Source organism: Orcinus orca, chromosome 9, assembly GCF_937001465.1.
Source record: "Orcinus orca chromosome 9, mOrcOrc1.1, whole genome shotgun sequence".
Lineage (NCBI taxonomy): Eukaryota > Metazoa > Chordata > Mammalia > Artiodactyla > Delphinidae > Orcinus > Orcinus orca.
In genome coordinates this window covers 42,108,790-42,127,440 of record NC_064567.1, presented here as the reverse complement: position 1 = coordinate 42,127,440, position 18,651 = coordinate 42,108,790, and the positions used below count along the sequence as shown (strand labels likewise).

Genomic DNA, 18,651 nt, shown 5'->3' with positions numbered 1-18,651 from the left:
GCAGTAATCCAGAAAGGGCCTTATTTATTCTCTTTAACCTATATTAAATGGGTAAACTTGCTATTTGACAGGTTAAAAAAAAATCTTCACAAGCTTAACAAACACTTACCAATGTCATCAATAGAGACGAAGAATAATAAGAAGATAAATACATTGGATTTCCAAACATCAATACAAAACAAAGGAGAACCGAAACCTGAAAATTGCAGAAAATAAATACATTTTATAGTTATTAGATAGATAGCATAATGCATACTTTGTCTACAGGGATATACTCATTTCCAATACAAACTTTATTTGCATAAAAAGATTAATAAATAGATCCTGACCAAGTGATAACAGAATTTCAACACACTGATAGGTTCTAATTATTTTCAACACCATAAATATTATATAGCAGAATTTAATTTTTTTCCCCCTATTTTTAACTTGGTACAAAGAAAACAGGAAAAATCTTATTGTTTCTATTAACTCAATAATGGAGGAATATAATAAGAAAGACTTACTTATAACTATTAGTTTTCTAATCTGATTTTTGTTGAACTACTTGAGGATTTTCCTCACTAAGGAAGCTTTATTTTATGTTCTTACCTAAAAGATTTTTATTTTCTTAAGGGATATGTGTTTGGAAACTAATATAAAAAAACAATAATGCAAAAACATAAATTTCACAGAGTGTCAAATTCATGCAAAGTGTTAAAAATCTCAGGTCTCAGGGAGAAAAGGCAGTTACAAAAGTAGTGACAATAATAATAAAAAAAATTTTTTTAAAGTTTCAGAGAATACAAAACGTCTACAGTCTAGTTGAAAGTATAGTTGCTATAATATGGCATTCAGTTATCCTTCTAAATATTAGCAACATCATATGTATTAAATACTACTTGAGAGGAGGTATATAAAACAGTCAGTTCTATTTTATAAACCCTGAGATCTTATTTTAATATATGACTTATAAATATTAAAAATGTTACCAGGTGTACAGCAGAAACTAATAAAACATTGTAAAGCAATTATACTCCAATAAAGATATTCAAAAAACTGTCACCATGTTCATATAGATGATCTTCCGAAATTTTTTTGGCTCAATGTACCCCACAACATACATGGGAAATAATGAGGCTATCTGAAATAAAAATATAAAAAAAGCAGAAGTGAAAAAATGTAGAAAAGCATTTCACTATTCATAAGCAAAGTAAATATAAGAGGAGAGTTATATTTCCAATAATGATTGTCAAAGTAATGTGAACCAACCTTCTCACTGAGAACTAGAAGAGCTCTAAAAAATAATAAAAGTACCTGTATGAAAGCCACAGCTTACTAATACAGCAAAAAAAGAATTAGGAAGCTAAGACCAGAGAAAAGGTGGAAATCTACAGAGATGAGCGTGACATTTTGGGTCACTTTTCTTCTTCTGCCAATTCTAACAGAAGCAGATGCCTGCTAGCTGAGAGGCAGTTGAGACATTTCCACACACTTAGCTGTCAGGTAACCCCAAGAATGAGATCTCTGCTAAGTCCCCAAGCTTTGGTTTGGGACTTCAAAGGGTTATACTATAAGAGAGAACCAGAAATCAAAGCAGTGCTCCAAAATACTGAAGCCCACTTTTGAATTATCTCATTCTGTGATTGCACGAGGGAGATTAAAGATTGTTAGTCCCTGTGTTTGCCTGCTGGAAACAAATTTAATTTTCTCTGGAAGAACTTAATATCTTAGTCTCAAATTAACTGTACAATTGTTCAGGTACAATGTCTAATACCACATCAAAACTAATCAGATATAGGAGGAGATAAGACATTATCACTAAGACAACAGAAACAGATCTATGAAGAATCTCAATCTAGTTCAGGGGTCAGCAAACTTTTTATGTAAAAAGCCAGATAATAAATATGTTAAGACTTGTAGGCCATGTACAGTCTCAATTGTATACTCTCCTTCTTTTTCTACTATAAAAATGTAAAAACTACTCTTAGCTCACAAACCATGCAAAAACATGTCTGGCATCATCAGACATAGACCTTATGCTTGGCATATGCACAGAAATAACAGATAAGATTGAAAATTCCAGGAGGGTACTGAAAGCCATTAAATAAAGAACCGAATTAAAAATATACAACTAAATATTACAATAATCAATAATAAGAAGTCAAAAATGGGTTTAAGCAGGTTGAACACAGCCAAACAAAGAAGTGATAAATTGGAAGATAGGTCAGAAGAAAGTATAAAATGACAAAGGGATGAACAACATATGAAAGAACATAAGAGATGTAGAGCATATAGTATAAAGGTCATACTTTACATCTCAGAAAGGGCTGAGGGAATTAAGTAAAATCTATACTTAAAGACATTATACCTGAGAAGTCCCCAGAATCTATAGAAAAAGAATCAAGCACTGATTCATAAAGTATTAGTAGCCCCCAGCAAGGGATAAATTAAAACAAACAAAACCCAACCATACATAGGCATGTCATAGTAAAAACTGCTTATAACCAAAGGCAAAGAGAAAACTCTTAAAAAGGGTCTGAGACTAACTGACTTTAAGACTTACTACAAAGCTGCAGTAATCAAGACAGCACGGTACTGGAGAAAAAAATAGACAAATTGATCAAAGGGATAAAATAGAGGGTCTAGAAACAGATCCACACAATTATAGGCAACTGAGCTTTGACAACTGCACAAAATGGAGAAATGACAGTCTTTTCAACAAATAGCGCTGGAAGACTTGGACACGCATGCATTAAAAAAAAATAAATCTAGACCTAGATCTTACACCTTTCAAAAAACTGACTCAAGTGTATCTTAGAGCTAAATGTAGAACACAGACTAAAAAACTTCTAAAATATAATATAGGAGAAAATCAAGGTGATCTTATTTGAGGATTAGTTTTTAGCTATGACATCAAAAGCATGATCCATGAAAGAAAAAAACTGATAAACTGAACTTTCTTAAAATTAAAAACCCCAGCTCCACAAAAGACACTATTAAGAAAACTAAAGACAAGCCAGGGACTGTGAGAAAATCTTTGCATAACCCATATCTGATAAAGGTTTGGTAGGTCAAATGTACTAAGAACTCTTAAAACTCATAAATAAGAAAACAAATAACCCAATTTAAAAATGGTCAGAAAGGGCAACCACTGCGTCAAAAAGGGTGGCGCAGTGGTTGAGAGTCCTCCTGCCGATGCAGGGGACACGGGTTCGTGCTCCGGTCCGGGAGGATCTCACATACCGTGGAGTGGCTGGGCCCGTGAGCCATGGCCCAAGAGCCTATGCGTCCGGAGCCTGTGCTCCGCAACGGGAGAGGCCACAACAGTGAGAGGCCCGCGTACCGCAAAAAAAAAGGTCAAAAGATGTGAACAAATAACCTAACCAAAGAAGATCTACAGAGGGCAAATAAGCACATGTAAAGATGCTAAACCCAATACTACATTAGGAACTGTAAATTAGAACAAGGAGATACTGCTACACACTTAATGGAATGGCTGAAATCCAAAAACCTGACAAAATGGGCAATTTCTTACAAAACTAAACATAGTCTTAACATACAATCCAACAATCACACTCCTAGGTATTTACCCAATTGAGCTGAAATCTTATGCCCACTCAAAACCTTCACATGAATGTTTAGGGAATCACCAAAGACTGGAAGCAGCCATGATGTCCTTCAAGAGTTGAATGGATAAACAAACTGTGGTACATCCAGACAATGGAATATTATTCATCAATAAAAAGAAATGAGCTATCAAGTCATGAAAAGACATTGAGGAACCTAAAATACATATGCCTAAGTGAAAGAAGTCAGTCTGAAAATGTGACACAACCTATGATTCTAACTATATGACATTTTATTTTGGTTGTACTTTATTTCACTAAAAATTGTACAGCTCTGCTGTGAATTACAGTATTAACATTTATTTTAGAGGACTGCATTCACAATAATAATTATGACTGGGCCCAGGAATTCTTTTCTTTGGGCCTTTGAAAAGTCTCATGCAATTTAACATTTAGTGGTAACCAGATTATGAATTTGTTGTATAAGTAAAACAACAATGGATAATTCATTCAAGAATTCCAAAGAGATTTTTATTTCAAGAGGTGCCAGTTGAAGATGGTAATACTTTCAAGTAATAACCAATTTACCTGAATATAGTTTCCCAGAACTTTGCTTATAACTTAATTGCTTGGAGCTTAAAGTATAGTGTTCTTAGAAACGATGCTATAAATTCAAAGCCATTCAATGGATACTAGAGGGCCAATGCTATCTCCACCCTAAAGAAACTTATTTGCTGGTGGTGTGGAAAAAAAGGCAAGGACACGAATATCTCTGCAAACTTCATTTCAACACATTATCAAGTGCCTCATAAAGTAAGCTCAGGCAAGGTCATAGAATCTCAGAGTCAAAGAATGCATAAATTGTTATAAGTATATTCTATAGATCAACTACCCAGAATTTGGGAGTTTGGTGCTAATATCTTACTCTCAAACTTCCTGTCATTTTTTCTTCTCCCAGCGTAAATACCTTACTACCTACCTCCTCCCCCAAAATGGATGGGGAAGGCATAAAGTGGTTCCAACTAAAATTCCAGCTAATGGATAATCAGAACTTTACTGGATTTAAGAAATTTGTCCCTTTTATTAAGCTTAGAGTCTCTACCAAGGATCCCTCTGTTATTTTTTTTCAGCTTTATTGAGATATACTTGACTTAAAACATTGTGTAAGTTTAAGGTATACAACCTGTTGATTTGATACACATATATTACAGTATTATTACCACTGCAGTGTTAGCTAACACCTTCATCACGTCACGAAACTCTCATTTCATTTTTGTGGTGAGAACGTTTAAGATCTACTTTCTTACCAATGTTCAAGTATATAAAACAATAACGTTAATTACAATCATTATGCTATGTGATAGATCACCAGAACTTATTCATCTTCTAGTTGCAAGTCTGTACCCTTGTCCAATATCTTCCTACTTCCCACACTCCTCAGGCCCTGGTAGCCACCATTCAACTCTCTGTTTCTATAAGTTTGTTTTTTTTAGATTCCAAACTAAATACTAATACGTGATCCTAATATTATATCCCATGATATAATACAGTATTTGTCTTTCTGTCTGACTTATGTCACTTAGCATAATGCCCTCAAGGTCCATCTATGTCCTATGGCAGGATTTCCTTTTTCTCATGGCTGAGTAATACTCCATTGTGTATATATGTAGCTCATCTTCTTTATCCATTCATCTGTTAACAGACACTTAGGTTATTTCCATACCTTGGCTATTATGAATAATGCTGCAATAAACATAGAAGCACAGATAATCTCTTCAATATTCTGTTTTCATTTCTTTTGGATATATACCCAGAAGTGGGATTACTAGATCACATGGTAGTTCAATTTTAAATTTTTTGAGGAGCCTCCATACTGTTTTCAATAGTGGTTGCACCAATTTCATTCCCACCAACAGTGCACAAGGGTTCCCTTTCCTCCACATCCTCACCAACACTTGTTATCTCTTATTTTGATGATATTAATCTCTTATCAGATATAAGATAAGTGAGATTACATCAAAGTAAAAAGCTTCTGTATAGCAAAGGAAACACCGAAAGGGTAAACAGCAACCTATGGAATGGGAGAAAATACCCCATATATCCGATAAGGGGTTATATCCAAAATATATAATGAACTCATATTACTCTAGCAAAAAACTAATAACAATTAAAAAATGGGCAAAGAATTGAACAGCTATTTATCCTAAGAAGATATACAAATGGCCAACAGATATATGAAAAAACACTCAATATCATTAATCATCAGTGAAATGCAAATCAAAATCATTATGATATATTATCTCACACCTGTTGGGATGGCTATTTTCAAAAAAACAAATGACAAGTATTAGTGAGGATGTGAAAAAAAGGGAATCCTTTTACATTGTTAATGGGAATGCAAAATTATGCAGCTGCTAAAGAGAACAGTATGGAGGTTCCTCAAAAATTAAAAATAGAAATAGCATATGATCCAGCATTTCCACTTCTAAGTATTTATCCAAAGGAATTGAAAACAGGATCTTGAAGAGATATTAGTACTCTCATGTGCACTGCAGTCCTACTGACAATATCCGAGATATGGAAATAGCCTAAATGACAATCAACGGTCGAATGGATTTTAAAATGTGTTGTACACATACAACAGAATAGTATCAGCCTTAAAAGAGAAGGAAATCCTATAACATGCAACAGTATGGATGAGAATATTATGCTGAGTAAATTAAGCCAGTCACAGAAGGACAAATACTGCATGGTTCCATTTATCAGAGGTATTTAGAATAGTCAAACTCACAGAAATAGATAATAGAATAGTGATTGCCAAGGGCTGAGGGGAAGAGGAAATGGGAAGTCGCTAATCAACACACATAAGATTTCAGTTATTCAAGATCAATAACTTCTAGAGATCTATTATACAACATGTGTCTATAGATAACAATACCTATATTGTACACTTAAAAATCTATTAAGAGGGTGTATCTCATGTTCAGTGTTCTTACCACACACATACACACAAATACACTTTAAAAAATTTTAAGGCTCATTACATAAAAATAAAAGGACTATATAACAACTGTGCACATAATGATGTTGCATCAAAATGCTTAAAGCAAGGGGTTTCCCTCGTGGCGCAGTGGTTGAGAGTCCTCCTGCCGATGCGGGGGACACGGGTTCGTGCCCCAGTCCGGGAAGATCCCACATGCCGCGGAGCGGCTGGGCCCATGAGCCATGGCCGCTGAGCCTGCGCATCCGGAGCCTGTGCTCCGCAACGGGAGAGGCCACAACAGTGAGAGGCCCGCGTATCGCAAAAAAAAAAAAAAAAAAAAAAAATGTTTAAAGCAAGAATTTACACAGCTAAAAGTAGATACAGACAAATCAGTTATAATGGAAGACTTTAGCACATTCCTCCTCTAGTAACTGAAAGCAAACAAAAACAGTAGAAATCTAAAAGATTAGAATAACACAATTAACAAGCTTTGCTTAACATACATAGAACCCCATATCTAACAAATATAATCAATCTTTTAAAATGCAACAAAAATAGAAAATACCTGGGAACAAATCTAATGAAAGATCTCTAAAAATCTGTATTAACATTATTTATAGAAATTAAGAACTAAATAAGTAGATATATATCATGTTCTTTGATCAGAAGACACAATATTTTAAAGATCTTAAAAGTTTTTATTTACTGCAATCACACTTATTGTCAAACTGAAAAGGAAAGGAATACAGTATGTATATAAATTTGGGGATGGGGACAAGTCTAAAATATAGGTTTTAAGAGAGACTGTGAGAAAGTGTGTCCAGCTCATTTAATAAAATAACTATAGTTGTTAAAAGTTCATAAATTTACTTTGTGAAGAAAATTAATCTTGACACTAATTATGAAAAATGTATCATACAGATTCTTATATAGAAAAGCAATTAGGTAATACAGTAGACTCAATTAATTATGGTTTTACAAAAGGTATAGAAGTATGCTTTAAATGCTTATTTCTTTTATTAATGCTTCATGAAAACTGAAGGTATTTTAGTAAGGAAATAAGACAACACACCCAAGTGTGTGGCCTTCAACAGAAAAGAGTTGAAAGACCCTAGAGATGCAGCAAAAATAAATTGGAAAGTGTTGGTGATCTGAAGTAGGCCGACTTGATTTTAACTTAATCTCTGAGCCTCAGTGTCTTCATCTGTAATCGTAAATTAATAATACCCATGTGCCTGGACTCCTTGAGGATTAAATAAACTATAATACTGAAGTCTGGTATATGTTACTCTCTCTTTCCCTCCTCCCATAGACCAATACTATTAGGATATGCAGATCTAGACCCCCCTTCTTAAACATCATATTTACACTTCTGCTAAAAAAAAAACCTTCACAGGAGAAAATTATACTTAATAGCTGGACTGTTGCTATTTGAACTGCTGGTTGAAAAGAAATCCCTCTCATTGAGATACAAGCAGCAGAGCCAACATTCTGTTGTGAAAATGTAGAAAACTGACTTCTATTCTTGCCTCCTTTCATCATACTTCTCAAGATAAGTAGTTCTGAGGATAGGGCAAAATTTGTTTCCCTATCCCTATTGTTTATGAAACAATAAAGAGTTTTTAATCTGTTCAAATGCTTGGACCAATTTTGTTCCTGAAATCAGAAATGAGTACAGGCATTTAAAATAAATTTTAAATAAAACTGTGTATAAGGAATGAAACTATAAATCCCTTCTGTAAGCTAATTCTTGATTCCCTGTTAGTTTACACATATAGAATCAACTATATTTTAACCACTGTGGCCACAATAAACATTGTCAAACTAATAGAAAGGAATCAACCTGTAGACTGAGTTTAACAACAAGATGCAAGGTCAGACAAAGCTTTCAGAAAGAGAAGCTGACATTTATAGTAAGAGTAGCTGCTTCTACATCCAGAAGAAGAAACATCAACTCCCCTTGGAAAAAAACATTTTAGAGACCTTTTAGGTTTTGTAGATCGAAGACTCTTCTTGAACAAAAGGTTTATTTGACTTGCCAAAAAACTGTCCTTTCTCAGCCCCTTGGTGTGTGAAATTTGATGTTCAGTAAAGACAAAGGTACTGGAAAAAAGTTTCATAAGCAGCTATGAGTCTCCTGGTGGAAAACCTTTCTGAGACTCACCAATACTTGAACATCTCCAAAAAACTAATATAATCCTAATTTGGCAAGACAGAACCCCAAGGAACTTGAGAAACAAACACATTGTGTGGATGATAGAATTCTGAACTTGTGAGCTCACTCACAAGAACTGTACACCAGAACTGCAGTCTTTTTTTAGGAGAAGCCTAGTTCTACAGACAGCATTTAGCTGATATTGAAATTCCTTATGACTCAACTCAGCTATCTCAGCACTGCAGGCGTGCTATGAGATATTTACAAGAAAGAAAATGGTGCCACTCGTAAGTAAAAGCACACAGTCCAGGCCAATTTTAGTGTGAAGCACTTGGCATCTATGGCTGTTAGGAGTTTTCTATCTTCAATAAGGTGAATTTGAGTTCTTGACATCAGTGCAACCCAGGGGGTTTTAAGTGCACACTTGGCCTCTGGTTCATTCAGAAAGCTGTAGGACAGGAAACAGGACTTGTCAGCAGGACAGATTCAGATATTTCTCTTCAGTGGGAGCTCTCAAAGAAGTCTTCATGGTAGCCTCACCCCAGGTGACAACTCAGGAGCAAAGAAAGAAGATGCACATCACATAAATGCAGAAGCCACTCTGGCTTAGAAGATCCATAACCCATGGAAACTTCTGCAAGGGAAATGACACTGAAGAGAGTCACTTTACTTCAGGAAGCCCAAAGTCAAGGCATCCCCCTCAGGAAGAACTTAGCTCACTTACAATTTCTTCCTCTCGGATGCAATTAGGCAATCACCAAGCAACTTGCCTAGTAACATCATGGTCACACAACACTAGCAGATTTCTAAGGGAAGAGAGCTAGAAGGTTAACTGAGGGTCAAATTCCATGCAGAAGGGGTAAGTTTTGCTAAACAGCAGTGTGGTGGCTTTGACTGTGTACCCAGATTTCTGAATCCTCCAGATACAAGTAGTCTCATTTCTGGCTTCAACAGTGAGGCAAAAACATCTAGTCCTGATATTTGGCCCAAATAAATAGCCGATGGGCTTATCGTTGGAAGAGAAACTCCAGGGTAGGAAGAAAATAATCTTCTTATAAGCAAGATGAGGTCATGGAGTCACATTAATTTAAATATTAAAAGAGATATGGCTTTATACATACCCAAGCAAAGAATCAGTTATATAAAGAAAGAATATGAAATTGACAACCAGTTTTGTATAGATATATTGATACTATCTCTTCCGGAAATAATCTGCATCTCTATCACTTCTGATTTTATAACCTCCTTTCTGCAACTACCCCTGTTACTGTGCTTGGTCATAACAATCTCTCCTACATGAATGGGAATTCTCTAATAAAATATAAGAAAATAGAGCATATTATAAATTAAAATCCAGTTACTGAATAAGTCACAATTTCTCAGTTTCTTAAGAATGATAATGCTTTAAGGTCTTCTCACTCCAAATATTCTAGGTTTCTACAACTGTTGCTTGTAACTTTTTTCCTTTAAAATATAGCCAGTCCTTGAGTCCTTCAGCCCCATTTCTCAGACAATATGTGCAAGAGACGTGAACTAATCTTAACTTTAATCTGTGAAAAATATAATCAAGAATAAAAGCCTTAGAACACTCCCAGAAAAATAACATTGAATTATCTTCACGTATTAAAAAAAAAAAAACAGAAGCAAACAAAACTTTACACGTTAATTCAGAAAACTAAAAGCTGGGAGTTACGTCAGCATCATGGCAGCATAAGGTGTCCTGCTTTTCTGCCTCCCCCTTTTAACAACTAAAATTTGGCATCCACCCATGAACAAAAGTGCCTCTGTGGAAGTTGTGGGATCCAGCACCATATGCCAAGGGTCCCGGAAGGAGTCTTGCCCACCTATGTATCTGGTAATAAGCAGACAGTACAGTTCCTCAGTACAGGCTGTGGAATAAGCAGGAGCCAGTGAACTAATCCCAGCTCTTCTCAGCTATGGTTGAAGAAAATCTGGATACTGCTGACTTGGGCAGACACCCACAGACAAGAGAGCCCTGTAGAATCCAGTCTTCCTGAGGAGAGGCTCAAGCACTTCATTGGAGCAAAAATATATATGAGTTTGGATGCACTAGAGAGAGTAAGAGGAACTTTGTCAACACCACCCTATCCCCAAGGTGGCACAGTGAGAGCCTGAACTAGCCAGTGGCAACCTCTCCCATGGGAGAAAAGGAGAATGATGAGTGTGTGCCTGGCATCCCCAGCTATGCAGGACATTGCTGGAAAAAACAATTTCTTTCCCACAGCACTCAGAGCTCTGCGGTGCGACCTCCATGACTGGGGCAGGTAGGAGATTGAGAAAGAGGCAAATAAGAATATCAGAGGGCATTAAAAGGATGCAGTTCCTTCTGGTTGTGCTCAGGACTCTGGCAGGAAACCTGCCTACCAGCTGCTGAGAAAACCACCCAAGGATCCCTCCACTTGGCCTGCAGGCACTCTTGACACCTCCTGAGTGTTAAACTCACACCTCTCCCGACTCTGCAGCTGTCTCCTTTTTCATGTTCCTTCGTGTGGCAGTAAGAGTGAGTTCTAGTAGATAAGGAGCTCATGTGAAAAAGAGGCCAGGGTCTGTGGGCCTGTCTAGAAAAGACATACAAGCTTAATAATTCTGCCACAGAGGGAGCAAGAAGCATGAAGCAGGTGTATCCATATAAGGTTAGAGAAAACCCCAGATATAAGCAGGATGAATGAAGAATATATCCCACCTGAAGGCAACCTGAAATGCAAAAACTGCAACACAAAACTTCAAGGAACATGAAGAATCAAGGAAACATGAATAAGAATAACATGAAATATCACCAAAAAATCTCAATAGTCCTCCAGTAACCAAACTCTAACAGAATTCTACGATTTACCTGATAAAGAATTCAGAATAGCTGTTTTGTGGAAACTCGATGAGGTACAAGAAAATACAGAAATACAATTCAATGAAATCAGGATAAAAATACATGAAAAACATGAGAAGATTAACAAAGAGATAAAAATGATTAAAAGAACAAAACAAATTCTGGAACTGAAGAATTCAATGAATGAAATGAAAACTGCAATAGAGTATCAACATCAGAACAGACCAAACAGAAGACAGAACAGTGAGTTAGATAGGAACTTTGAAATACGCTGTCAGAGGAGAAAGAAGAAAAAAGAATGAAAAAGAGTGAAGAAAGTCTATGTGATTTATATGAAAATATCAAATGATCAAATAAGAGAATCACCAGAGTTCTATGAAAAGAGAGGGAGAAAGGACAGAAAGTTTATTTAAAGAAATAATAGCTGAGAACTTCCAAACCTATGAAGAGATTTGGACATGTAAGTTCACAAAGCTAATAAATCACCCCATTACTGTAACTGAAAAATACCTTCCCTAAGACACACTATAATGAAACTTAAAAATCAAAGAGAGAATCCTAAAAGCAGCAAAAAAAAAAAAAAGGACTGTAACATATAAGGAACCCCCATTACTCTATCAACTACAGTAATCAAAACAGTATGGTACAGGAATAAAGACTAATATACACAGCAATGGAACAGATTGAGTGACCATAAGTAAACCCATGCATATACTGTCAATTAATATTTGACAAGGAAGCCAAGAATACTTAGGGGGAAAAATAATGTCTTCAATAAATGGTGTCAGGAAAACTGGATATTTACATGAAATTGGACTTCTATCTTACACCACTCACAAAAATTAACTTAAAATGGATTAAAGACTTAAATATAAGACCTGATGCCATAAAACCCCTAGAAGAAAACTTAGGGAATAAGCTCCTTGACCCTCATCATGGCAATGATTTTTTGGATTGTAACACCAAAAGCACAAGCAACAAAAGCAAAAATCAACAAGTGAGACTACATCAAACTATTGATAAAAAGCTTCTGCACAACATAGGAAACAATCAACAAAATGAAAAGGCAACCTATGCAACGGGAGAAAATATTTGCAGATCATCTATTAGGTGAAATCTTAATATCCAAAATGTATAAAGAACTCATAACGAAAAAAAAACTGATTAAAAAATGGGTAGAGGAACAATAAATATTTTTCAAAAGAATACATCCAAATGGCCAACAGGTACCTGAAAAGACACCCAATATCACTAATCATCAGGGAAATAAAATCAAATCCACAGTAAGATATCCCTCCATACCTATTAGAAAGGTTATCATCAAGAAGACAAAAGAAAACAAATGTTGGTGAGGATGTGGAGGAAAGGGAACCCTTGTGCACTGTTAATGGGAATGTAAATATATTGGTGGAGCCACTATGAAAACCACTATGGAGGTTTCTCAAAAAATTTAAAATACCGCTACCATATGATCCAGCAATCCCACTTCTGGGTACATATTCCAAAGGAAATGAAAACAGAATATTGAAGAGATATCTACACATCTATGTTTACTGCAGCATTATGCACAATAGCCAAGGTATGGAAACAACCTAAGTGTCCATCTACAGATGAATGGATAAAGAAGACATGCTACACACACATATATATATGTATATAAATATACATATATATGTATATAAATATATATATATATATATATATAAATCCTGCCATTTGTGACAACACAGATGGACCTTGAAGGCATTATGCTAAGTGAGATAAGTCAGACAAAGACAAATACTTTATTTTATCACTTGTATGTGGAATCTAAAAAAGCCAAACTTGTAAAAACAGAGAGTAGAATGGTGATTAACAGGGGCTTGGGGGTGGGGGAATTAGAGAGATGTTGGACAAAGTATACAAACTTGCAACTAGAAGATGAATAAGTTCTGCAGTTCTAATGCATAGCATAGTTATTATAGTCAATACTGTATCATATAATTCAAAGTTGCTAAGAAACTAGATCTTAAACGTTCTCACCACAAGAATGAAATAATAATTATGTGACTTGATAGAGGTGTTAAATAACACTATGGTGTTAATCAGGGGATAATCATATTGCAATATAATAATGTATTGATACATCGTATATCTTAAACTTACAAAATGTTAATTACATCTCAAAAAAAAAGAAACAACAACAAGTAAAAGTATAGTATAACTTTTGAATGGATAGAAAATCATTAAGGCAATATCAAAATTACCGAAGGAGCTAAATTAATACATTTCCTTGCCAGGAAATGATGCACATTAGAAATCTATTCTACTATGTTGGCATATGCAAATAATGAAAACCACAGAAATTCTGTGTTTGTTATAGACCAAATATAAGGAAGTAAGGCAGAGAGAATACTCTTAACATGCTTTAAACATGCAGCATCAATTAAGTTGTGGTTATAACTTCATTCTTTGTAGACAATTGGCAGCACAAGGATTCTTGGCAGAATTTCTCACTGCCAATAAAGAACATCATTACATATTATCAGTGTTTGTTAGTTAGGTGGAAAGGAGTTCTAAAGAAAAATCATAGTAGGAAATTTCATCCAAATTGACCTTTTACTCTCTGCTTCCCCAGCTCAGTTTCTTGCTATTAGTTACTTAGTTGTTTGAAGAAACAGGATATGGCCTCAATTCACTGAATAATACCATGATTAAAGCTCTGAGAAATGGTGTCCAGTAAGATTCTGCTCTTCAGACAGAACAGCCAACATTTAGCTGGATTAGAAGCAGAAATCCCCTACCATGAAGAATCTAAGTGGCCCTTACCATGTTGCGCAGCTTGGCACCTAAAATGATTCCTCAGACAAAAGGAAAATCTACAGGAAGGTTTACAGAGATCATCTCAAATACCAACAGGAAAAATTATGGATTAAAATAAGAGGAAAAAGTCTTTTGCAGGTTTAATATCTGCCTAACTAACAAACACATTAACAGAAGGTAGATTTATATGAGTAAAAAAAAACACACATGTATATAAACTTTGTAATTATTCCATATTTTGAAAATCTATTAGGGCACAAATATAATCACATTTAAAATTTCTCTGTAATGAAAAAGAATATAAAAAAAGAACGTATATATGTGTATAACTGAGTCACTTTGCTGTACAGCAGAAATTAGCACAATATTGTAAATCAACTATACTTCAATAAAATTTTTTTTTCCTATGGAAACAAGCAAGCACATCTTGCATTCAACTTAAATTAGTTTAAAATCATCTTACCTGTGTAAAAAGTATAAACTGAGCAAATTGCCAGGGAAGCATAAAAGCAACATTGGAAAGGCACAGTGCAATAAAATGCTTTTTACTATTGTTCGATGTCCTTAATGGAGAGAATTGACACCAGTAAGTTTTACTATAAAAGTAGCCTATCATTAAACTGAATGACTAGTTGCAAAATGCTAAAATCTATTGATCCCCTTACCTTTGATGTTAGACAACAAAATATAGTTAACTTTTAAAAGCTCATTAAGAAGAACTTAAAATATCTGGGTTATAAAAATGTTTATAATAAAACAAACAAAATTAGAGCTTTAAATAAAGTATTGTATCTAGTTTATCAGTAGGTATCTTAAACATATAGCACAGGGAATTCAAGTCATTATTTTGTAAACTTTTAATGGAGTATATAATCTGTAAAAATAATGAATCACTATTCTGTATACCTGAAACTAATAAAATATTGTAAATCAACTATATTCAACTAAAAATTTATTTTTCTTTAACTATGCATGACATTAGAAATTTAATACTCCAGCAAGAATGTCAGAAAGTAGAATCTGAACTGACCTTGCATACCTCGAGATATTTATACTACATGAGCAGCAATAACTTTCATATACCACCACTTTTATGTTTCAAAAAGCAATGAAGAAAAGTATAAGTGCTGGTGAAATAATAAGCTAACGACTATGAGAAAAACCTAAAGAGATTTTAAACAATGACTTTAAAGAAATAATTCTGGAATACAGTTAAACTAATGCATATTGAAGTTTAAACCGTCCATTCTGCAATCATGAGATTTATCAGTAACCAATACCTTTTACCACACAGATTTTATTACCTTTTAGAATATGAAAAAAAGAAATGCACGTATTTTGTGTAAATTATAAAACTGTAACTCTTCTTTTTATAAAGGTTGTATTGGATTTCCATAAATTCTTGTACTGTGGTATATACATTTTCAAAAGGAAAATTTTTAATGATCATATTGTTTAATAATATTATCACAAAATATATTCACTAAGTACTCAGTTATAAAATAAAAATTACTTTTGGCTAAGGAATGGAGTATAACACATGCACTCAAGGATACAATTCTAAATGTTCTAATTAACATATTTAATTCCATGAACTCTCTGATTGGTTAGACTAATATCACTTCAAAAAATAAAAATGGAAAATAAACCATCTTTCTAGAAATTTAACTGGGAATGAGTGGGGATAAATAGGCAGCTTCCTCTACCATAATCTTTGAGAGAAGATAAGGTTTAGAGCAAAGATATAGAAATCGGGATAAGGATCAGATTCCCAAATCCATATTCAATCCAAAAATAAACTTTCATGTAGGTTAACAAACCACAAGGTAGTCTGCACCTTTCTAGAGGTTGGTAGTCACGCCAGTATGCCTTTATTTACCTTCCTTAAGCTAACATATAAGGGCCTTAAATGTCTACATGGCAGTGTGCTAAGTGCTCCATGGTTAAAGAGATAAATGTGGCACGGTCTCTGTTTCCAGTGGCATTTTAATACATTAAGTGTATGTTTAGACATTTGTGTATGTATGCTTTATTAACAAATTTACAGTTTTAAGAAAGAAAGAAGACATGTACACAAATGATCTTAATATAGGCAAAATCTGATGGGTACTAGTAAGTGAACTACGAGTTTCTCTGGGAGTTTGGAGGGGACAGTGATCACTCTCTCAATAAGAGATCTCATGAACATTCTATGAACCTATCTCTATGGTAAAGTTATTTATAGTATTCTACTATTTATGTTTTTGTTGTTGTTCCTCAGACTTTTAAAATTTCTGAAATGCTTATAAAATTAATCCCAACCAAAAAATGTGTCCAGGAAAAACAGTTGAGATGAAACTTTGGCTGAGTTTCTAGAAACATCTGTAGTTCCGATATAGTCATAAACATATGAATATAGATACTCCTTATCTATCCAACCTAGCATTTCCCAAATTTATTTGTGCATAGAACACTTTTTTTTTTCATGCTTCATCAAAACCACAGGATGGACAACAATGAGTCAGAGTACATAAGCATTGAGGGAAAAAAGTAATACTTTCTCAAAAACCTTTGCATCTTTACCAAATATATATGAACACATACATATTGGTTTATTAAAACATAACAGTTATGTAAAACCTGTAGCCTAGACTCTTAAGTGGAAAACGATTTTTTACATAGCAATTTTAGATTCTTTTTAAACTGGACACACAATTTATTTTTGAAGTAATTTTTTAAAATAGAGTCCAAATTTAGTAATTATAACAATAGGTTGAAGTAATTTTGAGAAATTTACAATTTAGCTAGTTTCGTTTTATAAATAAAAATTACCTGAGAATCACAGTTAAGATGTACATCTGAAGTACAAGAAATGGATATGAAAAACTTTCCCGGAGAGGTGGTGTCCACATCACCCGAGTAGCCTGAAATCAATAAAATGCTTACCTCACTCTATGTTCCATTGCAATAAACACAATTAATTTAAAAAATCATGGGTGGGCTGGTTTTAGTAATTTTAATACTAGGCTCATTTATTTCTGGATACCTGGTATAGCTCCTCAGTTTTTGGAGTTCTCTTACAGCACATAGCCATTAGGTAGAGAGCCATTAACTAGCAAGTCCAGAAACAAGTGAAAGATAGATCAGGCCAAACGTAAGGACACTCGAAGGACAAACAAGATGATAGGGTTAGGAGCAGTGAGAATTCTGGGAAAGACAAACCAGATCCACATTCCAGCTCTTCAGTGATGACCCTGGGCAACCCAGGGCTTTGGGATTTATACATGCTCAGAAAAATATCTAAACAAATGTCACCTAGGGCATTCACAAACACCAAATGTTTACACATGACAAGTTTAATGTGTATAGACACTCACTACAAGTAATTAAGACTGTCTCTGAATTTGTGAAATATACCTTTGAAAGAGTTAACTATAAATTTCTAAAAACAACTAGAAGTATTTGGGATTCACTGATATGATGTATACAATGAAAGTATTAATTAAATTTTCATATAGACTTTAAAACTATTTCCAAAACATATGGGTGGGAATATTATAAAATTTTATATCAAGAATTCTGAAATTCTAGAAAGAATCTAAACTCTTACAACTTTGCAAGAGTCTTAAAATTTATTGCTCTTCTTCCAGGAAACCAAAATCGTAAACCTCGGAAGGTGAGTTACGGTATGTATAAGAAGGTCAACTCATAGTGTCAGTCATCTGGCATACTCAAAGAAAAGGTCTTGTGTTTATACTAATACACTGGTGACTGACAATGTATTTGTTTGCTTTAAGTTAATATATTTAAGATACTTATGTATAATTTTTATGATTCCCTTGTCTAACTGATTTTTTAAAATTAACCAAGTATCTACCTTTCCCAATAGTAATGGATAGAGACTTCCACCCTATATAATCTGTGCCATAACATACTACATATTTTGCTTCCAAAAACTAGCAGTCAGATTCTTCCACTTTTCTTGGCCATATCCTCAGCATCTAACACAGACTCTGGCACACATTTTGTACTTGATATTTTGTTGAATGAATCTATCATATTCTAAGTAAGTTTCCATGAACTCTTTTTAGGTGGACCATGTCTTATTGGGCTGAGTTAGTAAGTTAATTTGTATTTTGAATTCAGCATTTTGTGTAATTAAAAAGGCAGCATGATGTAACAGAAAGAAGTAAGGTTTTAGAGCCAGAAAGATGTAGAAGAGGAAACCCAGCTTCATCATGGTGTGAATGTGGAATCTTGAGTACGTAACTTATCCTCTCCAAATTTCAATTTCATATCTTCTACTGTGAGGATAACAGCCACCTCCCTAAAAATTTTG

At 34.4% G+C, this 18,651-nt stretch overlaps 1 protein-coding gene across 1 annotated transcript in view; it reads right to left on the bottom strand.

The window, feature by feature from the left end:
- The window catches only part of DPY19L2 (dpy-19 like 2), an 89,502-nt gene that overhangs the window by 45,195 nt on the left and 25,656 nt on the right, over positions 1-18,651 (bottom strand). The window contains exons 8-11 of the mRNA XM_004269911.3: positions 17,145-17,236; positions 14,797-14,896; positions 1,046-1,123; positions 110-196 (exon numbers count right to left, since the gene is read on the bottom strand). Of these exons, the coding sequence (XP_004269959.1) occupies positions 110-196; positions 1,046-1,123; positions 14,797-14,896; positions 17,145-17,236 (357 nt within the window). The remainder of the gene's footprint in view (positions 1-109; positions 197-1,045; positions 1,124-14,796; positions 14,897-17,144; positions 17,237-18,651) is intronic.